Source organism: Oncorhynchus clarkii, chromosome 7, assembly GCF_045791955.1.
Source record: "Oncorhynchus clarkii lewisi isolate Uvic-CL-2024 chromosome 7, UVic_Ocla_1.0, whole genome shotgun sequence".
Lineage (NCBI taxonomy): Eukaryota > Metazoa > Chordata > Actinopteri > Salmoniformes > Salmonidae > Oncorhynchus > Oncorhynchus clarkii.
The window spans coordinates 3,442,525-3,468,667 of NC_092153.1; the positions used below are offsets into that span (position 1 = coordinate 3,442,525).

Here is a 26,143-nt window from a genome sequence, read left to right on the forward strand (position 1 = left end):
TCCTATAGTTCCTCCCACCAGCGTAGCCCGTCCTCCTATAGTTCCTCCCACCAGCGTAGCCCGTCCTCCTATAGTTCCTCCCACCAGCGTAGCCCGTCCTCCTATAGTTCCTCCCACCAGCGTAGCCCGTCCTCCTATAGTTCCTCCCACCAGCGTAGCCCGTCCTCCTATAGTTCCTCCCACCAGCGTAGCCCGTCCTCCTATAGTTCCTCCCACCAGCGTAGCCCGTCCTCCTATAGTTCCTCCCACCAGCGTAGCCCGTCCTCCTATAGTTCCTCCCACCAGCGTAGCCCGTCCTCCTATAGTTCCTCCCACCAGCGTAGCCCGTCCTCCTATAGGAACTACCAGCGTAGCCCGTCCTCCTATAGTTCCTCCCACCAGCGTAGCCCGTCCTCCTATAGTTCCTCCCACCAGCGTAGCCCGTCCTCCTAGAGTTCCTCCCACCAGCGTAGCCCGTCCTCCTATAGTTCCTCCCACCAGCGTAGCCCATCCTCCTATAGTTCCTCCCACCAGCGTAGCCCGTCCTCCTATAGTTCCTCCCACCAGCGTAGCCCGTCCTCCTATAGTTCCTCCCACCAGCGTAGCCCGTCCTCCTATAGTTCCTCCCACCAGCGTAGCCCGTCCTCCTATAGTTCCTCCCACCAGCGTAGCCCGTCCTCCTATAGTTCCTCCCACCAGCGTAGCCCGTCCTCCTATAGTTCCTCCCACCAGCGTAGCCCGTCCTCCTATAGTTCCTCCCACCAGCGTAGCCCGTCCTCTTATAGTTCCTCCCACCAGCGTAGCCCATCCTCCTATAGGAACTACCAGCGTAGCCCGTCCTCCTATAGTTCCTCCCACCAGCGTAGCCCGTCCTCCTATAGTTCCTCCCACCAGCGTAGCCCGTCCTCCTATAGTTCCTCCCACCAGCGTAGCCCATCCTCCTATAGTTCCTCCCACCAGCGTAGCCCATCCTCCTATAGTTCCTCCCACCAGCGTAGCCCGTCCTCCTATAGTTCCTCCCACCAGCGTAGCCCATCCTCCTATAGTTCCTCCCACCAGCGTAGCCGATCCTCCTATAGTTCCTCCCACCAGCGTAGCCCGTCCTCCTATAGTTCCTCCCACCAGCGTAGCCCATCCTCCTATAGTTCCTCCCACCAGCGTAGCCCGTCCTCCTATAGTTCCTCCCACCAGCGTAGCCCGTCCTCCTATAGTTCCTCCCACCAGCGTAGCCCGTCCTCCTATAGTTCCTCCCACCAGCGTAGCCCGTCCTCCTATAGTTCCTCCCACCAGCGTAGCCCGTCCTCCTATAGTTCCTCCCACCAGCGTAGCCCGTCCTCCTATAGTTCCTCCCACCAGCGTAGCCCGTCCTCCTATAGTTCCTCCCACCAGCGTAGCCCGTCCTCCTATAGTTCCTCCCACCAGCGTAGCCCATCCTCCTATAGGAACTACCAGCGTAGCCCGTCCTCCTATAGGAACTACCAGCGTAGCCCGTCCTCCTATAGGAACTACCAGCGTAGCCCGTCCTCCTATAGGAACTACCAGCGTAGCCCGTCCTCCTATAGTTCCTCCCACCAGCGTAGCCCGTCCTCCTATAGTTCCTCCCACCAGCGTAGCCCGTCCTCCTATAGTTCCTCCCACCAGCGTAGCCCGTCCTCCTATAGTTCCTCCCACCAGCGTAGCCCGTCCTCCTATAGTTCCTCCCACCAGCGTAGCCCGTCCTCCTATAGTTCCTCCCACCAGCGTAGCCCGTCCTCCTATAGGAACTACCAGCGTAGCCCGTCCTCCTATAGGAACTACCAGCGTAGCCCGTCCTCCTATAGTTCCTCCCACCAGCGTAGCCCGTCCTCCTATAGGAACTACCAGCGTAGCCCGTCCTCCTATAGGAACTACCAGCGTAGCCCGTCCTCCTATAGTTCCTCCCACCAGCGTAGCCCGTCCTCCTATAGGAACTACCAGCGTAGCCCATCCTCCTATAGTTCCTCCCACCAGCGTAGCCCGTCCTCCTATAGGAACTACCAGCGTAGCCCATCCTCCTATAGGAACTACCAGCGTAGCCCGTCCTCCTATAGGAACTACCAGCGTAGCCCGTCCTCCTATAGGAACTACCAGCGTAGCCCGTCCTCCTATAGGAACTACCAGCGTAGCCCGTCCTCCTATAGGAACTACCAGCGTAGCCCATCCTCCTATAGTTCCTCCCACCAGCGTAGCCCGTCCTCCTATAGGAACTACCAGCGTAGCCCGTCCTCCTATAGGAACTACCAGCGTAGCCCGTCCTCCTATAGGAACTACCAGCGTAGCCCGTCCTCCTATAGGAACTACCAGCGTAGCCCGTCCTCCTATAGGAACTACCAGCGTAGCCCGTCCTCCTATAGTTCCTCCCACCAGCGTAGCCCGTCCTCCTATAGGAACTACCAGCGTACTCTACCATGCATATGCGTACATTTATTGTTATATAATGCCGTTAAAGTGCATGATACTGTAACACTAAATATTGAATACAAATCCCTCTGTGTTCTGTGGATGGTTCTAGAAGCACCTGCACAAGTGTTCACTGTTTGGAGACACATACTGTTTGGAGACACATACTGTTTGGAGACATACTGTTTGGAGACACATACTGTTTGGAGACACACACTGTTTGGAGACACACACTGTTTGGAGACACACACTGTTTGGAGACACACACTGTTTGGAGACACACACTGTTTGGAGACACACACTGTTTGGAGACACACACTGTTTGGAGACACATACTGTTTGGAGACACACACTGTTTGGAGACACATACTGTTTGGAGACACACTGTTTGGAGACACATACTGTTTGGAGACACACACTGTTTGGAGACACATACTGTTTGGTTGAACATACTGTTTGGTTGAACATACTGTTTGGTTGAACATACTGTTTGGTTGAACATACTGTTTGGTTGAACATACTGTTTGGTTGAACATACTGTTTGGAGACACACACTGTTTGGAGACACATACTGTTTGGTTGAACATACTGTTTGGTTGAACATACTGTTTGGAGACATACTGTTTGGTTGAACATACTGTTTGGAGACATACTGTTTGGTTGAACATACTGTTTGGAGACATACTGTTTGGTTGAACATACTGTTTGGAGACATACTGTTTGGTTGAACATACTGTTTGGTTGAACATGCTGTTTGGTTGAACATACTGTTTGGAGACATACTGTTTGGTTGAACATACTGTTTGGTTGAACATACTGTTTGGTTGAACATGCTGTTTGGTTGAACATACTGTTTGGTTGAACATGCTGTTTGGTTGAACATACTGTTTGGTTGAACATACTGTTTGGTTGAACATGCTGTTTGGTTGAACATACTGTTTGGTTGAACATACTGTTTGGTTGAACATACTGTTTGGTTGAACATACTGTTTGGTTGAACATGCAGCTTTATTGAGAACAGAAATGGAACATAGAACTTTTAGTTGTTGGAGTCAGAGATCCGTCGGAGGGATCCGATCCTGGGGCTCAGGCCACCCCAGTCGCTGGGTCTGCGATACTCGCCAGGCTTCAGGTAGTACTGTCTGCCCTTGTAGTTGGGCTGGTCGTACATGAGCCAATGGCCGTCCATCACGTTGCAGGAGTTGATGTCGGACATGCGGAAGCGGTCCTGGACATTGGGGCAGTCGTCGTTCAGCTCCTGCATCTGGCCACTCATGTCGGGGCGATCGTACAGCCTCATCCTGTAGGAGCCGCGGTGCTACAGGACGATGAAATAGAGGTCATATTGGGTTTTTACATTACTACAAATTAGAGGGCAATTATTAACAAGACAATACAGCAAAATAGGTGGGGCCGAAACGGAGCCTTGAGGAACATCAAGAGGTTTTCATTGGTGCTCTTCTATAAAAACACAATGTGAGATGGGTCTAGTGATGAGCTGTGTTTGAGGCATCTACACTGGGTTTACCATGGGGATCATGCGGCAGGACCTGATACAGTCGTTGATGCCAATCATGCGCTGGTTGTCATTGTACTCTCCCCTCCTCAGGAAGTACTGGTGGCCAGTGTAGTTGGGCCTCTCGTAGACCATGAACATGCCGCTCTCCACCTTGATGGAGTTGCAGCGGTTGAAGTAGGAGTGCAGGTCGGCACAGTCGCTCATGCACTCATGGTGCCGACCCTGGAAATTCCTGTCCTCATAGAAGATGATCTGCAAAGGGGAGTGTAAACATTTTAAAGCATAAAAAAATGTATCTTACATCTACTGAACTGATGTATGTTGTGGTCATTATATGGTGGACAAAACAAAATGATTGATGTTTTTTTCCTGTTATACTATAAAACTAGTCGTATGAATGCAGGTGGGTGCCTGACTTACCTTTCCCATTGTCATGGTTGCGTGAGGGGCAGATAGACAGTCAATGGTCACTCTTTCTGTGCCTCTGTCCTTTTATAAAAAGCAGCTGTGTGATTGCGCAGCATAAAGTATTGTCATTCAAATCGTGATCTGGAGTTAGCACACAAATCTGTTTATGTATAGCCATGCCTTATTGTGTGGCGAGTTATTGTTGTTGGCCAGTTTTCACACGTTCATCACTATTGTCAGAAAACACTACTGTCTACTGGAGATCCGGTGCGTGGCTGGGCTTGGCATCAGCAAAACAACTCAACCAGACATTTAGCATATCATTGTAATTCACAAACACCGTCAATTTCAATTGTGTCCTTTTATGCACAATTATGCAAATGTAACAGCTTATAAAATGCCTTTCTGGGATTGAGTCCGTGAGAATGAGCCACAGAATATGTTTCTTATTTCTAGATGTAGGCATGCACTCTGAAAACGCTGACGTTACTGTAAATGATGTGATGAACTGTTGTTTGGCCCCATACATTCATTGTTCTGTTCTATACTTAAAGGTCTGTGTTTTGTGGGCGAACAAAATATCTGACTATATGAATATGCATGTATGTAATCATATATCATGTTTACATACATAATGGACAACAATGTTGCCATGGTGTCATTAGCAAGAAAAAAAAGCAAGTAAACAACTGTGGTAATTCACTTTGAGAGGAAATACTTAATTTTCATACTGATCCGGATTTGAAAATACACGTCAATGTTATACCGATGGTCAGTGAACGGTCACGTGATGAGTAACCTTGTCGGAGACCTGAAGACTTGCGTTAGCTCCCCAAACTAAAGGCTTTAGCTCAGTGGGCTAATACAGTCTTTGTGGTGCGCAGGGGGTCCCGGATTCGAATGCCAGTCAGTCACAGAGGCAGCATCATGTCAGTGTTGTGTAACAGCAGTAGCAGTAGCCAAGCATCTAGGAAAAACCATCAGGAACATCAGGATAACTGATGGTTCAAATCTACCCAAAGCTCTACACATGAGTTATCTGTGGTTCCTCATATCAGGATAACTGATGGTTCAAATCTACCCAAAGCTCTACACATGAGTTATCTGTGGTTCCTCATATCAGGATAACTGATGGTTTAAATTTACCCAAAGCTCTACACATGAGTTATCTGTGGTTCCTCATATCAGGATAACTGATGGTTTAAATCTACCCAAAGCTCTACACATGAGTTATCTGTGGTTCCTCATATCAGGATAACTGATGGTTTAAATCTACCCAAAGCTCTACACATGAGTTATCTGTGGTTCCTCATATGTAAGACGACAGTTGATGATAGTGTTGTTGTTGTTGTTAGAATTATATATTATTGGATGTGATGTATTGGTATGTTGTATTGTTTTAGTGAGTATATGTGTTGTGACTGTGTAATTGTCCTTGGCTGTCCTGGGACTACGGGTGCACATAAACCCCGGCACATTTACATGGATGTGGCATTATTGTAATATTGATGTTGATTCATGTGCATTGTCCCCTATAAATGAATAATAAATCATGTATTATTTTATTTAACTAATGTATTAATTGTGAGAAAAAAGGCATACAGGAGACCCTTCTTTATTGAACTAGCCAAGCCAGTTAAGAACCAAATCATATTTACAATGACAGCTTAGGAACAGTGGGTTAACTGCCTTGTTCAGGGGCAGAACGACAGATTTATACCGTGTCAGCTCAGGGATTTGATCCAGCAACCTTTCAATTACTGACCCAATGCTCTAACAACTAGGCTACCTGCCAACCCAGGAGTGATCAGGATTGGTCATGTCAAACAGATATTGTTACAGGTTTTGCTTGTACAATATTTTTCTTCTCAGAAATCCATATACACTGAAATAAAATATAAACGCTTCATGTAAAGTGTTGGTCCCATGTTTCATGAGCTGAAATAAAAAATCCCAGAATTTTTTTTTATGCACAAAACTTTATTTCTCTCAAATTTTGTGCACCAATTTGTTTACATCTCTGTTAGTGAGCATTTCTCATTTGCCAAGAAAATCCATTCACCTGAGGTGTGGCATCAAGAAGCTGATTAAACAGCATGATCATTACACAGGTGCACCTTATGCTGGGGACAATAAAATGCCACTTTAAAATGTGCAGTTTTGTCACACAACACAATGCCACAGATGCTGAGGAGTATTTACGTGTATGTCTGTAATAAAGGACTTTGGTGTGGAAAAACGTATTCTGATTGGCTGGTCCTGGCTCCCAAGTGGGTGGGCCTATGCCCTCCTATGTACCCCTGCCCAGTCATGTGAAATCCATAGATTAGGGCCTAATGAATTTATTTAAATGTACTAATTTCCTTACATGAACTGTAACTCAGTAAAATTGTTGCATGTTGCGTTTATATTTTTGTTCAGTATACATAACTGGAACATAACTGATCTAACCAGACATAGAAAATATTAGATTTATTATAGAACAATCTTATTAGTAACAATATGATTCAACACCATAATTACAATATTTTAACCTCTGACAGCACTTGAAGCTAGTTTTGATAGCACTTTAAGCTAGTTTTAATAGCACTTTAAGGTGGTCCTTAAACATGACTAATAAAAGTGTTTTGTTATTGACAAAAAGCCACAGTGACAATGTAGGCCCGTCTATACACCCTGAAGTCCCTGGAATATTATTACTGCGTTACTGACATTAATATTTGCTTCTATATACTTTGACTGACAGGGCCTAGTAACCAATAGGAGTTCTGTTATATTGCATAAGGTGGAAGCTTACACTAGCAGGTATGAAAAGATCTTCAGGATCTCTGTTTTGGGACCTTTCTCTGGTTGGGAACTTTGCCAACGTGGAGGTAAGTTTCAACTGTGTGGCCCTTTGTGTCCCAGTGACTCTGTGTCAAAGAAGCATGTAGAGTGAGTGAGATAGAAACTTGATCCTGAACATGGTCTGCTTAATGTCATATGATTCAACACTTTAATGTTAAATGTGCAACATTTCAACTATATATTTACATCCTCTTATGTAGACCTGTTTGCAGTATATTCCATTCAATTTAGACCCACATGTACAACATGTGCCTTATGCTCAACATATTGAGGTTTGTCCTCCATTTAAGCTAAAGGCACAAACACAGACCCCAAATATCATAGATGTCACCAATTAATATCAATCACTTAATCAGAAACAGTGAAATGGAAATATCAACAGCAAGCTTATTTAAACAATCGTTTTATTGACTGGTCAGAGTGGAGCCTAAAAGTCGGTGATCCTACGGAAGGAGCCGGTGGTGGCACAGGTGGCTCCCCATTCGCTGAACTTCCTGTACTCGCCGGGCCTCATAAAGTACTGGCGGCCCCTGTAGTTTGGATGCTCGTAGAGGGTCCAGTAGCCATCCATGACGTTGGCGGAGTAGATGTCACGGCTACGGAAACGGTCCTGGACGGAGTCACAGTCCTCGCCGAACTCCATCATCTGTCCCTGGAAGTCTGGCCTCTCGTAGATTCTCATGCGGTAGGGACTGCCGCTGGCCTGCTCGGACAGAGAGATACAGGAGAGGTAACACTGGCAAAACACAGGTCACTTGGGGGGCATGGGGAATCACAGGAAACCAGTACATGTGACATGTTTCAGCAGGCCTTAGGTTAACACAGGAACCCAGTACATCTGACATGTTTCAGCGGGCCTTAGGTTAACACAGGTAAGTCAAAATGCTAAAGTAGCCAAACACCACATTTGGTGTCAGAAGAGGGATATCACAATTGGGGAGGTCGCAGTGTGCTAACATAGGCCAGGGTCATGACAGTCACAAAGGTAGTTTAGGACATGTCCAGAATGTCTCAGAAATGTCTCTTGAAGGAACCCAAGATTATGGGCTTCCATCCATCCAACCATAGACTCTCCTCCTCTAGGCGAGTCGTAGAGTCACTTTGCTTTATTTGACATGTACCTTCAGACCTTTGGTTATCTCTCAACCATTCACAGACTCATGTGTTGTGCTTATAAAACTATGGGCCGGATTCCCGGACACAGATGAGGCCAAGTCGTGGACAAAAATCAATGGAAAATCTCCACTGAAAGTGCTTTTTAGTCCAGGACTAGGCTTCGTCTGTATTAAGGCAACCTGTCCTAAAACCACCAGTTGAGTGAACAAGTATACACTGATAAATCCCCACAATGCATTACTACAATACAGATTGAGCCATGAACAAACCACACATCAAAACCCATCTTCTCTCACCTCCCGGCTACTCACATAAGAAAAGGTACGGCAGGAGCGAATGGTGTCGCTGTAGCCCATCCAGCGCTGATATTCTGGGTACTCTCCCCTGGTCAGTACATACTGGTAGCCTGCATAGTTGGGCCTCTCGTACAGCACCCAGCAGCCGCTATCTACCTTGATGGAGTTGCAGCGGCTGAAATGGGGGTGCACATCGGGGCAGTCCGTGTCGCACTCATAGGAGCGACCCTGGAAGTTTTTATCCTCGTAGAACGTGATCTACACAGCCAGGGTCGAAGGTCGGAGGGAAATGTTAACATCAGCTTTTTTTCTTTCATTTTACTGCATTTCAAATAAAAGTACACTTCCTAATATAAAAACACATTTTCTATGATTTCTATAATGGCAAAATATACTGCCTTCTCTGGACCAACAATTAGGTACAAGTAAGTTTGTCTCCTGTTTATAGGTCTCTTGTTATAGGCTACTACACTGTTGGTATTCTACAGCTTGTCTACCAGTAAAACAGAGATCAATGATAATTTTCATTACCAAACACTATAAAACTTAACTCTGGATTATTTTTCATGGCAGCACTATGACATTAATGTGTTGATCAATCAACCAGTTCCTTTCCAAATCAGCTTTAAAGTCCATAAAAACAAGCACAGACCCAGAGAGCTGTATACAGTAGTGCCAACTAGCTGGAGAAAAACTGGTCTGCCTTACCTTACTCATGTCTGGGCTGTTGTTAGAGCACTCTTCCTCAATGCAATATCCAGGACAGAGGGCCACAAGCCTCTTTTATAAAACTCAATCAAAGGTTGCCGGATCAGAGGTTTTGTTATTTTAATGAGCAGGGATTTGGTGGCATTGAGATGCTGCCAAGGCCTTGATCCTGTCCATACAGATAAAACCCCTGATTCATCAATGCAGATGTCCTAGCCCTGCACATTATTGACCCACGTGCCGTGGACCACGGCCCTCTTGATACTGTACGTCTACCAAAATACATTTTATTATCCAGTAATCCACAATAAAGGGACACGTTTACTGTTTGGAATGCATCATCACAGTGCTACAGTATCTGCAGGCCCTCATTCATTCTCTTAAAGTCATCACAACACTACGGTATAGGACCATCACAACACTACGGTATTGAACCATCACAACACTACGGTATAGAACCATCACAACACTACGGTATTGAACCATCACAACACTACAGTATAGGACCATCACAACACTACGGTATAGGACCATCACAACACTACGGTATAGGACCATCACAACACTATGTTATAGGACCATCACAACACTATGGTATAGGACCATCACAACACTATGTTATAGGACCATCACAACACTACGGTATAGGACCATCACAACACTACAGTATAGGACCATCACAACACTACGGTATAGGACCATCACCACACTACGGTATAGAACAATCTGCAGGTACACATTCATTCTAGTAACATGGAGGCCTGTTAGAGAAGATTCTCTATATGGAGTAGAATATGGAACATAGGAAGGAGCAGACACTCTCAGATTCCGTCCAACCACGACGTTATTGTTTTAGGGTAGAACAGTATTATAACAGAGTATAAACAGCTTGATCATAACATATAATGCATTGTGAGGATAGAATGATCTATAGAACATTGTCATTGAGAGTAAGCTAATGGAGAATCAGTTAATATTTACAAACAGGGTATCCTGTGGAAATGCCTGATCCTACAGTAGGCTACTGCAGCCACAAAAAGGCTTATGGGGCTTATGGTATTATTGGGGGAAGAGTGTCTGACAGGGGAACAATATACTATGGGGGATAGGAGTATCTGTTATGGAACAACACATAATGATAATAATATAGCCTCTACTGCATCAGATACTGTCACAGGACTGGTGGTCAGCAGTGTGGCCTGTGAATTTAAAAAGACTCAACAGTATTAATCAATCAAATGAAAGGAGACAATAAACAGAGAAAACTACATTTGTTTTCTTACATATAAATACATTGAAGTCAAAATGACCCCCTCTTTTCCCTCAAAATATTTATGTTGAGAACAATTTAATAGCTTTCCACAACTAAACAAACATTATTCTTATTTTCACTGAGCCAAATAATGAATACACCCAGTTCTCCCACCCGGGTGGATCTGAGATCTGGAATTAAATCAAGTATACATTGATACATCCTTTCTTACACACACACCATTGCTGGTATTTACCTGGTGTGTGTATAAGAGAGGATTTATGATTTATGAATTAGTCGGATTCGGTTGCAAAACGTTTTGCAACGGAAACCGTTCACTCCAAAAGGAAAACGTTTTGCAACGAAAACGAGAGTTTCTATTGGAGAAATTCAAGTAGGTCCCTCCCCGTTTCGTTCCGTTTGGTTCCAAGAGTAAACGATAAACTATATATACACGCACACACTACATTGACACTCCCACGCACTTTCACATACGGTACGCTAACACACACACACAAAGACCCACACAACACAAACACACACTTTTACACTCATAATTTGCTGCTGGTGCTCTGTTCTTTATTTTATTCTTATTATCGATCCTGATGTCTAGTCACTTTACCCTGCCTTCGTGTACATATCTACCTCAGATACCCCGTACCTCTTCATGTTGATCTGGTACTGGTACTCCCTGTGTATATACTGTGTATATACTGTAGTTCCATCTTGTGTATTTTATTTTATTCCTCTTGTACTAAAACTAACTAAAACTCTGTGTCGTTGGGAAGGCTTCGTAAGCAAGCATTCCATGGTAAAGAATACCAGTTGTATTCGGCCCATGTGACAAATACAATTATATTTTATATTATTTGATTTAAACGGTTTCTTTTTCTAAAACGTTTTTCCAACAGAATCCGACTAATGAATACACCCCTGAAGTTCAATCAAATCCGCAATTTATTTTTTTACTGTCAGAAGATAGGCTACTTGCACTGAGAGCTGACACTTCCTCCAGCTTTGGCAACGTCCGGATTCCAGTCGAGATGGTCATGGCGGAGGGTGCAGCTGTTATGAGGAGGAATCGACCAGGGACTAAAGAAAAGGTACCAGATTTTAGCAACATGGTTTAATTTTAGTGTGTTCAATGTTCATGTCTTGCATTTTTTTTACTTGGGCACATTTTGTATCCTTTCCTAGAACGGCCCGTTTGTCAGCTGCTAACGTTAGCTTACTTAACTAGCTAATGTTGCTAGTTAGCGAGGCTACATACAGCCAGCTGGCTAGCCAGTCAAAGTCAGGAGCTATAAGATATGGGTTGGTCACAGCTATCAAACGATGCCTGTTTGTATTGTCAATTGTCTGAAGTTATCTGAAAATAGAATCTACAGGTAGCTAACTACCTCGCCCTTAATCATGACTCTCAGTGCCATTGGATTACACATAAATCACTGAATGAATGTGGGAGTTTTGGTAAGAGCCGCGACACTCGGTCTGAACATTAACACGGATAGTTTGCAGTACGATTTTGGAAACATAACGACCTTTCACATCGGCGAGAAATAATGTAAAAACAACAACAAACATGTTAAATTGATACACACCTTTAAAAAGTTAAAGTACCACATGAGCATATTTCCATTTTACAACGCTTGTTAAGGTACCTGTGCTAATTAGCTATCTCTGCGTCTCAGAACAACTGTGTGTAAACTGAAGACAGGCCACAAACATGTTGTCACTGAAAAACACTGTCCACTGCAACTGTGTTAACAGGTTAAACCAGTGGAGGCTGGTGGGAGGAGCTATATGAGGACCTCATTGGAATGCAATTACAATGAGCCCTTCCTCCTATAGCTCCTCCCAACAGCCTTCACTGGTGTACAGTAAGCTGTATTTTGCATTTGTGAAATAATTTGGATGTGATATGAACGTAGAGGGATTTATGGTTCTCGAACTGTACCACAATTGAGAATGGATTCATGTTTAGATGGAGTATTTGGCTTCCAGAGCCAATTCACCCTTTAAACAGAACATGTAAGGTCCTTGGACTATAAGGAGTAATGTTAGGCTCCTTTAGTCCAATATTGGGCTAGTAGCTACCTATTCGTTTACCAGACAGAGAGATAAGCTAGCTGGCGAGGTCTTTTTGTCAGCTGAATCAGTTAGTTTGCCCTGCTGAGTTTCTTGTGTATGCCCACAGGACTTCTACAACTGGCCCGATGAGTCATTCGAGGAGATGGACAGCACACTGGCTGTGCAGCAGGTGGGAGTCAGATGTCTCTGTTTTAATGTTTGAAATATCTTACTGTTTGAGTCATTTGCATATGATGACACCGTGGTTAATTGAAGAAGTCTAATCAGGCATTCTACTAGCTACGTAGCTAGGGCTGATCTGTGTGGGCAGTTCTCTGTAACATTCTCCAGTATGGATGAGCAGTTGCATATAGACAAAATGTCAGAGAAACTGTAATCTTTCAAATGTAGACAATCAGACTGCTACTCTGCCATTTGAGTTGCTGAGGTAGAATGGCTTAGTCAGGTGATGTATTTAATACAGTTCTGTTCTGTTTCTAAAGTCTGTTTGTGGTTCTTTTCAGTACATCCAACAGAACATCCGTACAGACTGCTCCAACATGGACAAGATCCTGGAGCCCCCAGAGGGTCAGGATGAGGGGGTCTGGAAGTACGAACACCTCAGGTAGTGGCTGCCGTTTACCACTTAGAAGAAAGTCATGTGGACATCCCAAATGTGTACTGGTGCTGAAAACACATCCTCCTTTTAACATTTGGTCTTGTCTCGTGTCCTCCGTTTTTAGGCAGTTCTGTTTGGAGCTGAACGGACTTGCTGTGAAACTACAGGTATGCTGTTACGATGGATCAGCAGGCCTGGGCAACTCCAGTCCTCGGGTCCTGATTGGTGTCACAGTTTTGCCCCAGTCCCAGCTAACACACCTGACTCTAATAATCACCTAATCGTGATCCTCAGTTTAGAATGACATTTGATTAATCAGCTGTGTTCGCTAGGGAAGGAGAAAAGGGGTGATGCCAATCAGGCCCTGGAGGACTGGAGTTGCCCAGGCCTGTGACATAGCTCTTCAGGAAGATCATGTTGAACATCCATTCTTCTCACACTGTGTTTGTTGGTGTGGTGACGTCCAGTAAGTCTGTTACTAACATGTACTCTGTCTGTTCACAGGGAGAATGCCACCCAGACACATGCACCCAGATGACGGCAACAGAGCAGTGGATCTTCCTCTGTGCTGCACACAAGACTCCCAAAGAGGTAAGGTCTCTCTGCCCACAGCATTTGTAGAGGCGGATCCCTCATCCAGTTCCTACCCTCTTTCCCTGGTATAAGAATAGAATACTAATATAAACCAGTTAGACTTTTATCCAAAGCCACTTAGTCTTAGTGATTTAGACATGCTTGCATACATTTTCTGTTTTGAAGTAAGCATTTCATTGGACTATATCCTCTAAATACGACATAGACAAACTTGTAACTTGGGTGGCCCCAGTGGGAATCGAACCCATGACGCTTGGCGTTGCAAGCACCATGCTCTACCAACTGAGCCACACAAGATAGTTGTCCTCTGGCACCGACCATTCACCATGCCAGAACTAATAACACCATTATAGTCATTATTGTATCATGGCTGGTACTCAAGCCTGTTGTTGTGTTTGCTGTCTCCTGCACAGTGTCCAGCCATCGACTACACCAGACACACTCTGGACGGAGCCGCCTGCCTCCTCAACAGTAACAAGTACTTCCCTAGCAGGTAACAACTGTTTACCGTGTTCCTATGTGTCCTGTGACTAACTTTCTCATTAACCCCCAGCACCCTTCACACAGAAATCAATAGTTTTTTTATTGAACACCATTTTATCCAAATGATCATTCGCATTGTACTGATATATGCAGCTACCTACATTTGCTGTAAGCGTTGTGATAAAGTTGCTGTCTATAGATTGTGACCTGATTTGGTCTCTGTTCTATGGTAGAGTGAGCATTAAAGAGTCCTCCGTAGGGAAACTGGGTTCAGTTTGCCGGCGGATCTACAGGATATTCTCCCACGCTTACTTCCACCATCGTCAGATCTTTGACAAGTATGAGGTAAGCATTGACTGTCTTTATTCCTGTGAATAGTAATTACACATGTACATACTGTAAAGCACTAACCCAAAACCCTGAGGCTGGGATCCAATCTGATCCCACGTTGTTGATGTTCCAGCGGCTGCGGCGGTCACATTCACGGTTAACGCTGAATATGTCGGCACAATGGGAAATGACCTTTACATGTTAAGCGTGCTACAATGCCTGATCAGACTGAATCCCGTCCTAACTCTTACCCCAACAGGTTTCACATAGATTCAGCTGTGATTGTGATGATACTTGTTGCATTGTACTTAATATAATTTGACTCTGGTGTATTGGTTACCAGTGATTACAGCTTTCAACTAGCATTTGGTTTAGAAACGTTGTGATTTTATATAGGAATACTCAAGCGAATGCTCTTGCCCTCTCTAGAACGAGACGTTCCTGTGCCATCGGTTCACACGCTTCGTGATGAAGTACAACCTGATGTCCAAGGACAACCTGATCGTACCCATCATGGAGGATGAGACTAACCCTAACGAAGCAGAGGGCGAGAGCGACGCCTGAGGACTGGGATCTGAAGAGGATCTGCTACACCCTGCCAAACTATTTCAAACACATGGCTGTCTCACACACCCACCACCACACAATACACTAAAGTACACTAAAATCACCCGTTTTTAAGTAGAATATTTTCAATATTGTATGAACATCCTAATTTAGCTTGTATGTTTCAGAGAACAAGACAATGTTGTGGTTAAATGACTAACCAACATACACTGTGGCCAGTTAATTAGGTACACCCATCTAGTACCGGGTCAAACCCCGCTTTGCCACCAAAACAGCCTGAATTTTTCAGGGCATGGATTCTACAAGGTGTCGGAAACGTTCCACATGGATGTCGGTCCATGCAGACAGGATGGCATCACGCCGTAGCTGCAGATTGGATGGCGGGAACATTGATACTGCAAACAGCCCGGTCTACCTCATCCCAAAGATGCTCTCTCTATTGGGTTTGGTCAGCAACAATGTTCAGATACGCTGTGACGTTCCATCGTTGCTAAATTGGTATCAAGGGACCTAACGTGTGCCAGGAAAACGTTCCCCACACCAGTACACCACCGCCACCAGCCTGTACCGTTGACACCAGGCAGGATGGGGCCATGGACTCACGCTGCTTACGCCAAAACCTGACTCTGTCATCAGCATGAACCGGGAACCGGGATTCATCAGACCAGGCAAGGTTTTTCCACTCCTCAATTGTCCAGTGTTGGTAATTGCGTTCCCACTAGTGCTTCTTCTTGGTTTTAGCTGATAGGAGTGGAACCCCGTGTGGTCGTCTGCTACAGTAGCCCATCCGTGACAAGGATCGACGAGTTGTGCGTTCCGAGATGCCGTTCTGCACACCACTGTTGTACTGTGCCGTTAGTGGCCAGCCTGTTAGCTTGTACGATTTTTGCCATTCTCCTTCGACCTCTCATCAACGAGCTGTTTTCACCCACAGAACTGCCGCTGACTGGATGTTTTTTGTTTGTCGCACCATTCACAGTAAACTCTAGACATTCGTGCGTGAAAATCCCAGGAAGCCGGCTCTTTCAGCGATATTGGATCCGGTGCGCCTAGCACAGACGATCCACCACGCTCAAAGTCACTTAGGCCGCTAGTTTGACACATTCTAGCATTCAATCAAACAGTTACTGAATGGCTCGATGCCTGTCTGCCTGCTTTATAGAGCAAGCCACAGCCACGTGACTCACTGTAGGAGCGAATCATTTTGGTGAACAGGGTGGTGTACCTGATAAACTGTGACACCCTTTGCTAGTTACTTTATCATGTGCTTTCTGTTTGGTCCTTGGGCATCGTTTACACAGGCAACCAAATTCTTATGGGCAAAATAATTGCTCTGGTTGGTCAAAAGACCAATTGGTGGCAAAAGATCATAATTGGGCTGTCTGTGTAAATGCAGCCTTTGTTGTGTTCTAGGTGTCAGGAACTCTGGTCTAATGTAGAGCTACAAGTTAATATAACAGGTATTTAATAAACAGGCTACATTATACAGGTTGATATAACAGGTATTTAATAGTCCTAATATTTCTGACTATACTGTATATAGAACCACGTCAGTCTTCCATCCTAGATTTAAGGAAGTGGAAGGACATGATTAATTGCAGACTATAACAAAAATGGTTTTTAAGGTTTTATTTCACTAATGGCTGAGTTTAGGATTAGGGAAGGGCAAGCTGATCCTAGATAGGCTGAGGTTAAGATTAGGGGAGGGCAAGCTGATCCTAGATCGGATGAGGTTAAGATTAGGGGAGGGCAAGCTGATCTGTACCTAGGGGAAGCTTCAACCCAGAGCCATAAAAGGCAACATTGCCGCAGGATAGCCTGTTTACTGGGCCAGAGGTCCTACATATTTGACATGGCACAAGGACTGCTTTCCTAATAACTGGTTTCTATAGAAGGGGATGGGGGGTGTTTTACGTTCATGCCATTTAGGGCAACAATCTCTCACTGTATTTATTTCAAATAAAGGAATTTGATGTTTTCATTATTGGTTAAAATTAATGACAGCTACTCAGAAATGCCTTAGGTTTTCAAAGCACAATTATGTCTCATTCACTTTCTATATTCTTGTCAAATGATGAACTATTACTCAGGCAACACAACGATGTGTTTGACTGTGTTGCCATTTTGTCCCTGGTGGATATCCATTCACTGTTTCTTATTAAAATATCTGATATATTTACAATCAAGTGCCATGTGTTCCTATTGTACATGTGTGACCTGTAGTCTTCACATTTTCACAGCAGTGCAACGATTTCAAACAGGCTTCCATTTCATCAGTAAGGGTGTATCAATGAAGGGTTGTTTCCCTGGGCTCAATGACACACGGACGTATCCATCCTTCTCAAGGGTTCAAACTTTATTCTTACCAACAAGACGACCCACTTCTGAACACAACAAGTCTTAAACATCCCCCCCCCCAATATTCGGAAAGAACAAGGCACAATGTAATGTGCAGAAGAACATCAAAGTAAACATCCAAATGTTAGCTAGTGTTCAGAACTATATACAAAACATACATGTACTGATGTTAAAACAAAATCTTAACTGTAAGGTCAAGACAACTTTAGCCTCATTTATAAAAAGGGTAGATGAACGGAGCATATCTTAACTCCAAAACAATATGACATTTTTTAAAAGGATGTACTTTGGAGCAAAGCATAGTTGATCTGCTCCTCAGATTGAGTAATGGGATTACAGGAGGTAGAGGTGGAATATCCCCAAACTGAACATCAAACGTGTAACATTGTAATAAATAGTTCAACATTTATGTATGTTTTAAAAAGCAAGACACATTGACTTGACAATGTGGTGCTATGACAATATGTAAAGAGTAAAACCTGTTTATTAAAATGGAACATTGAGAAATTACAGGCATGCTCAGAATACAACAAAATACTCTTCCTAAAATGTCATTTCAAATCAAACTGATTCTGTTTTATTAGTAACTGACCAAATCAAATTGACCTAAACGGTTATTTGAATGATAAATTAACAGAACATGGGAGCACTTATTTATGAAATGATTCTGTCATTTGTTTTCTTCTGGCATTGACTTTCACTATGATCAATTCTCAACAAGAAAACAAGTTTCAGAGCAAAACGGCATAACTTTTCAATGATGAACCGTTGTGGAAAATTCGAGATGTTTCTACCCTGATTATATATATATATATATAATTTTTTTTACAGGGAAGATCATGAAATGAAAATGAATCGCAGTTCACACAAAACAAAACCAGACACCTCATAGTACATGCAATCCAGCTATTCAAATAATTATTCAAAAAAATAGGCCTCAATGAAATGTGATGTCATAAATTCTTTAGTTAAACCTCAACTCTGACACCCATAGCTTATCAGTTATAGAATACAATTTGTAACAAAAAAAATGTTTTTAAAAGAATACATGCATAACCAATGAGGGAGCAGACCAAGACAGGATGCAGGAGAAAAAGTAACCAAATCGTGTAGACCTGAGTGAACCATGGGTGACTCATGACTGAACCAAGGGTGATTGAAGTTGATGAAGATGAGGCGAATAATTTACAGGCAGGAAAGAGCGGCAAAAAAAAGAGCTTGCCCTGTTGACCTTCCAATCTTGAAATGTCCCAGCCGTCACACAGAGCCGAAGAAAGACCATGTGAATCTGTTGAAATGTCCCAGCCGTCACACAGAGCCGAAGAAAGACCATGTGAATCTGTTTGACTGATGTTCATTGTACTTTACTTGTGGTCCCAGTCCAGTGGACAGAGTTATTTTGATGTTACCCTTCATCTGGAGGGCACATTGTTTTTTAGAGACTCACAATCACAGCAAAATCTATATGAAACAGCTCTTGAAAACATGAGATACATAAAAATGCTAAATGTATAAAATAATCTCCTGGTTATGTATTTTTTCATCACGTTGGAGAATTATGTAACGATTAACTCTCTAGGGATCTATTTGCACTCTTCTGTGACAGCAGCCTAATTATTTTAAAATACATTTTCCAACATGTATTGCAGTCACATCATAAAGACAGTAATCTTGACTATTCTAATACCATTGAGATAAAACATGCCCAATGGCAGATTGAGAGCTTTTATTTAGAACTAATATTGGCAGTAATCTTCGTTTTTTTGCTTTGCATTGAGAGCTAATTTGAAAAAGAAAACGTGTGATTGGCCAATAGGCCAAAATAAAGCAGTATCAGGAAATAGCTCCCTTTTGCTTCTATACTCTGAACGATTACATGGCAAAAGTTTGACACAAATGCCAAAGGAGGAACATTCTTGTTACAAAAGATGGTTTAGCTTAACTTTAAGCTCAATCGTGCATTAGGTTAGTTATGAAACAGTTCAACAGTACAATGCAGTACCAGGAGCTAGTTTTCCCTCCCTGAGTTGTGGAAAAAACACCAGAGAAATCTATGCACCTTTTCACAGTCCGGAAGTGATAGAACGAGCACTTACATCATAGTGCTTACAGTACTTTTTAGTAGCTAAAATGATTCATATTGTCAATATTCTGTTAAATTATACTAAACAGATGAACATTCAGCGAGCACATAGTTGTCTGAACTGAATAATATGATGCGTGTGAAGGGTTGGAGGAGACAGGGTCATGGAGAGATTGACAAGCGGGTAGAGAGATAGAGAAGTGGGTCTTTCTGCCTGAGGAGATGGGCGTTTCATTGGCTGAAAGGAAACGTGGATTTACTCTACTTGAGTGGTTCGGTGGCGGTCGGAGGGGAGGGGTCAGTGGTGATTTCTGGGCGGTACTCCTTGCGCAGGTGGGCGTAGTGCGGGTTGCGGCCGTACCTGGGCTTCAGGCTGACCGGCGAGGAGGGGTAACCTCGCCTCATGGTGTGGAACTTCTGTTCCTAGATAGGGAACGGAACAGACACAACACATGACAATCCTTCATCACAACAGACCAATAGAGATGATTCTCTAGCATGCATTATCATATGATGTCATAATAAGTTTATACTGGCATTATAACTGGTACCTTTCCTGGTTCTTGCTGTATCATCACAGGTGTCATCCCCCCTGGACTTTGTGGGTAGTATGATAACGTGTGATTGTAGGCTGGTTGCACCATGTGGTCGATGAACTGCTGCTATGGTAGAACAAGTAAGCACTGAGTACGGTTTTATACATCAACTGTCACCTAATGCTAACGCTATGAAGTAGCATATGGGAAATAGTACACTGACCGAGGGAACTACAAAATGGTTGTGTTCAGTAGGTCGTACTGTGGCAAAACATTTTGAAACAGTCAATACAAATGTGCCTTTCTTATTGGACCAAGGTAGTTTTTTTTCTCTCAGTTTTGAGCGTAATGAACAGGACCCAGGTCAGGATGTTATCAACCTCTGGGATGGGGGCCTCTATGAGGGGCATGGCAGGCTGGACACAGCCCCCGTCGCTGGGCTGCTCCATGGGCTGGTACAGGAGCTCAGAGGGCTGCATGTACAACACTGGGCTGGAGGGCACTGGAGACTGACACACACACACAATTAGTTGACATTTAGGATCCACCTTGCCTCTGATAAAAACCCACTCACAAACATAGAGGTGAAGAGCACAGAAGCCAATCTCCTTCCCTTACCTGAGGAACGTTCCATTGCAGGTGACTAGGGTGACACTGTGTAGGGGCCTGAAGGACACAGAGTATAGGAAACAGATCAGTACCCAGGAGTACACCAGCTTTCTCCTGGGATAACACCTCAATACCATTACATCTGAACAGCTGACTTGGCTGTCATTGGCTGAGGTACCAGTATTTACAATGGATGTCTTATGATGCTGTACTGGTGACTAACGTTAGCCTGGTCCCAGATCTGTTTGTGCTGTCTTGCCAACTCCTATGGTCATGGACAACATTGTCTATAGAACACACACAGATCTGGGATCAGGCTGGTCAGCTGAGCTGTAATGGTGTTGGTGAGACGATCCAGGACAGTCTGCTCTGACCTGGTAGTGATGGTAGGCTGGCTGCTGGTAGATGGGTGGAGGCTGGTGGGTCAGCATGACTGGAGAGCCAGGCACTGAGCGGGACTACAAGGACACATGTAACATGCGGGACACCAGCCATGTACGAAAGAACATTTATCTTTACGCCAAAAAAAGCAAATGTACAATAACTTAAGATTTTAATCAAATGCAATGAATTGTATAAAATGACTAAGACACTGTAGGATGTCGTGTCTGTTTCCTGGATGAAACATGATCAGTAGTCTCTCTATGATTCTCACATGTTGCTGTGTTCAAATCAAATCTTCATGTAGAATGCACATTTCATTCACCACCAGGGAAGAGGTGGCATGAGCACATGGCTGAGTGAAGGATAGGACTCACGGGCCAGTGGTAGGGGGGGCTCATCTCTGGGGTGTGGAAGTAAGCCACTCCGTTGTGGTAGGTGTAGGGGTACCCCGTAGGGGTGGTGAGGTACATGGTTCCACAGGGGGTGGGTATCATGGCAGGAGTATGGCTGGACACAGAGAAGCTGTTTGCTGAGTGGAGGAGGAAGGAGGCACAAGTCAACCACCAGGTTATGTACAAAGGCAAACGTTATCGACACTCAATCCCAGGTGATGATTCAGAATTTTAAAGCCAACAAGTGCAAGAGCACATTAGTCCCCAACCACCCAACCCAAGATAAGACATTATATGGTATGATAGTTCAAATGTTCAATGATGCATTACAAACGTGTTGAAAAAGTCATTTCCACCACTATGTAATGCTACTGCTTCAGCTGTCACTCATCTACAGCATGGGAAGACAACCCTGTTCCTGAGGTGCTGCAGGATTCAGTTCAATCTAGGCACCACACCTGACCAAATGAGCTAACTGATCAGTTCAGTGACTGCCTAAATTCACCACACCTGACCAAATGAGCTAATTGATCAGTTCAGTGACTGCCTAAATTCACCACACCTGACCAAATGAGCTAATTGATCAGTTCAGTGACTGCCTAAATTCACCACACCTGACCAAATGAGCTAATTGATCAGTTCAGTGACTGCCTAAATTCACCACACCTGACCAAATGAGCTAACTGATCAGTTCAGTAACTGCCTAAATTCAACACACCTGGTCTTCCAGGCCGGTTAAAGCACTTCAGGATCAGGGTGGCCTACCCCTGCTCCGCGGTGCTCTGTTACTTACGGTGACCTCCCACTTGTTGCTTGCGGACGGCCTGGCCGATGTTGAGCCTCTTGTCCCGGAAGCACAGTCTGTCAGCCTGGGGATGTGGTGGTGGCAGAGGGACAGGGGGTATCCGGTACAGATTGAGACAGATCACTTTACACTGAACATTTACTACCTATGACCATAACTTTACGGGTGATGGACTGGGCTAGATCTAATGTGTATTTGAGCTGCTGTCCTCTAGAAGGAGATTTAAGGTTTGTATCGTATCGTCTCTATCCCATATCTGTACTAGAGGTCGACCTCTAATCTGTACAGTATATTGGCTCTACACTCTTAGAAAAAAAGGTGCCGTCTAGCACCTAAAAGGGTTCTTCGGCTATCCTCATAGGGGAACCGTTTTGCATTCCATGTGGAACCCTTTCCATAGAGGGTTCTACATGTAACCAAAAATAATTATACATGGAACCAAAAAGGGTTCTCCTATGGGGACTGCCGAAGAACCCTTTTGGAACCCTTTTGTCAAAGAATGTACTTTTAGTTACTCACATCATGAAGGATTCTCTCTGTATCCTCCTGGGTCTCAAATGTAACAAAGCCATATCTGTGGGATGGACACAAACACAAGGCAATGATACTGTGTCCCTGGATTACATTTCCATTGTCATACCTTAGTTAATAAACATCATTGCAGGTGTCATCCAGTCTGCGGGGCAGAACATCTACAGTTTAACTGAGGTTTAACTCACCCTTTTGACACCCCAGCACGGTCAATCACTATCTTCACCTCCTTCACTGCTCCATGCTGGGAGAAGAAGCGTCTCAGGTCGCTCTCATTGGTCTACACACAGAAATAACACACTCATTTCATGGTCCAGTAACATGCAGCAGCAGCAAAAAGGTCAAGTTAGGTCGCAAACACAAAACCAGGAGGCCCTATGAAAGTAAAGAAAGAGACAAAAGTCACCTTGAAATCAATGCCTCCCACAAAGATGCGGTTAGGGATGACGGTGCCAAAGCGGAGGGCATGGTGAGAGGGAGAGGTGTCGTTGCTGGGGTCTTGAGACACTGGAACAGGTGGAGGAGAGGGAGTGCTGGTCTGCGTGCAGATTGAGATTAGCTTGAAACAGAACAAGAGCATCACTGGATTGGCCATCCTCAACAATGCTGAGAAATTCTGATAATGTAGCAAAAATTAGCTATTTTACAAAGCAATATTGTTTGATATCTTTAAGACAAAAGGTATGTTGTAAGCCTTTGATCTTTCAAAACAAACTGTCTCTACAACTGTATTCTTGGGGACAACGGCGCCTTGAAAAGAGGTTGTCTTTGTAGATGCACTTTTGTTTTGTCTAGAGCTGGGAATAACTAGCCAACCCTGAGTGACCTTTTGCTTTTTAAAGCCTATAATATGGCTCACTGAAATGCATGAGAAACTGCACAATGCTAGGCTAAGGTTTAGGAGAGAGAACTTAGCTAGCTAAAAGCTAACAAGAGTCAGCCAACACATTTTCGATCAGGAGAAACATGCAAGATCAATCACCATTTACCAATAAACGAGTTACACCATAACTTAATCTGGTTTGGAATACATTATCTATATCAAGCGACATATAACTGAACATAAATAACACTAGTTAACATAACTTATCCAGCTAGCTATCTACACTAAAGACCTTGCTAACTTTATGCACTGGAAGCTAACATTAGTGATAGCTAGACAATATCGTTAGCATTCAAGAGTGACATTTTAACTTGCTGGTTATATGACATTAATTTATATAATTGTAGTATTGGCAACCCACATTGTTACATGAATCACAATTTAATATACCGACACAATCAAACGCAACACTTATCTGTTTAGCTACTTCGCTAAACACATATATATATATATATATATATATATATATATATGGTGATTGATCTATATATATATATATATATATTTTTACAACATATTCATCTTAGCTAGCTAGCAAGACGGCACGTAAAGTTAGTACGCTGGTGAAAGGTAACTTACGGTTATTTCGTTCTCCATCGTAGACACCGTGCTTAACTAGATGTCGTGAACAAGTAAAGTGGAAACAAATAATTCAGCAAGACAATGGCAGCTCAAGTTAAAACACCTTGCAAGGGAGGTGCACACAGCCAGGGACAGCCGAGCCTGTATCAGAGTCATCAACACCAGTCTATCTGCAGTATGAACGAAGGGAAAATATCTGGCGCTTACCAGATTGAGCTCGTCCTAAACCACTCATATTCATAGGTGGGCTACATGGGTTACATTTCTATTTTTATAGTTGTATTTAACCAGAGAAAAATGTATCTATAGACTATTGTTAGTTTGTTTCCATGTGCCAAAGGTAGGAAACTTTAGAGCAGTCGCAGGTTAGCTAGCTAGTTTAATGGGGTTTTATTTCCCGCTCTTCCAGGCTCTGCCGCCCTCAACTTGTCCAGATGGCACTTTCCCAGTCCCCGATGACCGCGTTGATGGCGGGAGAAAAGCCTTTTTATGAAAACCGTTTTTATTGAACAATTTCAGTTCATTCCTACATTAATTTACAATAAGTGTGCATGAATGAACATGGTAATTATTGTATTATTAACATTTTGGCACAAATATTCTACAAAGAAAACTATGGCCCGAGTCTGTATGGTTGGTACCGGGTTCTGTACCAACCGGGTTCTGTCTTGCCTGGTTGCCATTTTTTTTTAAAGCTCATGTTCAACTCCTTGTACTTCATATTCACATGACTTGGAGTACAAGGACTGGAATGTTAGCTAAACAGACTGGCAACCAGCATTCTTTTGCTAGGTCGTTACATTACATAGGCCTATTGAAAGCATTGAATTGATTTTGTGTGCAAGCATCCAATATTGCTATTAGTGCCTAATATGTTGCAGGTGTTGTGCAGTAAGGTACAAGCGTACAGGTGCTATTATTGGTTGCTTTCCCCTGCTCAAACGCTGCATGCATAAACCAATGGTTGCCTTCCCTGTCATCAACTGTGTAGTTTTGCACCAAAATGCTAAAACACAAGATGTGGTTAGTTGATACATAAAATACCTATCCGGGCGTTATAAAATCTGGCATGTGTCAGCTACGTCAGAGCAGAGGAACACGACCATTGTCATGCCTTGTTTTGTCGTGTTCCCTGGCCTATCAGAATGTCACACCTGTTCACGCTGCTGGTGCTCGGCTTACCTACCTGGGAGCATTGAGGTCCAGGGAGGCTGGAGGGTGAACCGTGCATTTCTCCACGGTCCTGGGAGAGACAGGGTTTAGTGCCATGAAAGAAAGAGACACTGTGAGAACTCTGTCGCCAGGCTTGCAATGTCTGTGCTGCACTTACCAGGACGGTATCGTATAACCGCCAACTGTGGGCCATGAGCACCGCCATCCACCCTCTCCTGCCCCATATCTCTCACTCGGGGTTGCTTTGCTTATTGCAGTCCCTCCTTTTTCTTTATCCTTCTCTAGCCCAGACCAATGAAAGAGTTCTAGTATATACACTCTGTCTTGGCTAGACACGGAGTATGCAAAACATTAGGAACACCTGCGTTTCCATGACACAGGCTGACCAGGTGAATCCTGGTGAAAGCTATGATCCCTTATTGATGTCACTTGTTTAATCCACTTCAATCAGTTTAGATGAAGGGGAGGAGACAGGTTAAAGAAAGATTTTTAAGCCTTGAGACAATTAAGACATGGATTGTGTATGTGTGCCATTCAGAGTATGAATGGGCAAGACAAAAGATTTAAGTGCCCTTGAACAGACTATAGTAGTAGGTGCCAG

The 26,143-nt window shown here is 43.9% G+C and overlaps 4 protein-coding genes across 6 annotated transcripts; 1 reads left to right on the plus strand and 3 right to left on the minus strand.

The window, feature by feature from the left end:
• Positions 1-3,386: 3,386 nt before the first annotated feature.
• On the minus strand, positions 3,387-4,438 carry LOC139412746 (gamma-crystallin M2-like). Its single transcript, XM_071159431.1, has 3 exons — positions 4,337-4,438; positions 3,926-4,168; positions 3,387-3,715 (listed from the first exon to the last, which is right to left on the minus strand). Exons 1-3 carry the CDS (start codon positions 4,349-4,351, stop codon positions 3,437-3,439), a joined length of 537 nt encoding a protein of 178 aa, XP_071015532.1. The 5' UTR covers positions 4,352-4,438; the 3' UTR covers positions 3,387-3,436.
• Positions 4,439-7,597: 3,159 nt separating this feature from the next.
• LOC139412745 (gamma-crystallin M2-like) lies at positions 7,598-9,348 on the minus strand. Of its 2 annotated transcripts, none has more exons than XM_071159430.1 (3): positions 9,292-9,348; positions 8,599-8,841; positions 7,598-7,874 (listed from the first exon to the last, which is right to left on the minus strand). In XM_071159430.1, the coding sequence occupies exons 1-3, from the start codon at positions 9,298-9,300 to the stop codon at positions 7,599-7,601; spliced, it is 528 nt and encodes a 175-aa protein (XP_071015531.1). In that variant the 5' UTR covers positions 9,301-9,348; the 3' UTR covers position 7,598. The 2 variants fall into 2 exon arrangements, with proteins under 2 accessions (XP_071015531.1, XP_071015530.1); XM_071159429.1 differs by having other exon boundaries at positions 8,584-8,841.
• A 2,176-nt stretch (positions 9,349-11,524) lies between these two features.
• On the plus strand, positions 11,525-17,388 carry LOC139412747 (MOB-like protein phocein). 2 transcript variants are annotated; one of them, XR_011634722.1, is made up of 10 exons: positions 11,525-11,646; positions 12,741-12,803; positions 13,138-13,238; positions 13,357-13,399; positions 13,737-13,823; positions 14,240-14,319; positions 14,543-14,654; positions 15,069-15,468; positions 15,513-16,666; positions 16,709-17,388. XR_011634722.1 is itself a non-coding variant. In XM_071159432.1 (8 exons), exons 1-8 carry the CDS (start codon positions 11,587-11,589, stop codon positions 15,201-15,203), a joined length of 681 nt encoding a protein of 226 aa, XP_071015533.1. In that variant the 5' UTR covers positions 11,563-11,586; the 3' UTR covers positions 15,204-17,388. The 2 variants fall into 2 exon arrangements, 1 of the variants encoding a protein (XP_071015533.1); XM_071159432.1 differs by having other exon boundaries at positions 11,563-11,646; positions 15,069-17,388.
• Positions 17,389-19,529: 2,141 nt separating this feature from the next.
• Positions 19,530-24,384, minus strand: LOC139414032 (protein boule-like). The gene is made up of 11 exons (XM_071161908.1): positions 24,367-24,384; positions 23,311-23,463; positions 23,093-23,184; positions 22,893-22,947; positions 22,362-22,437; positions 21,551-21,705; positions 21,167-21,250; positions 20,802-20,849; positions 20,564-20,692; positions 20,199-20,309; positions 19,530-20,070 (listed from the first exon to the last, which is right to left on the minus strand). The coding sequence occupies exons 1-11, from the start codon at positions 24,382-24,384 to the stop codon at positions 19,909-19,911; spliced, it is 1,083 nt and encodes a 360-aa protein (XP_071018009.1). The 3' UTR covers positions 19,530-19,908.
• Positions 24,385-26,143: the final 1,759 nt, after the last annotated feature.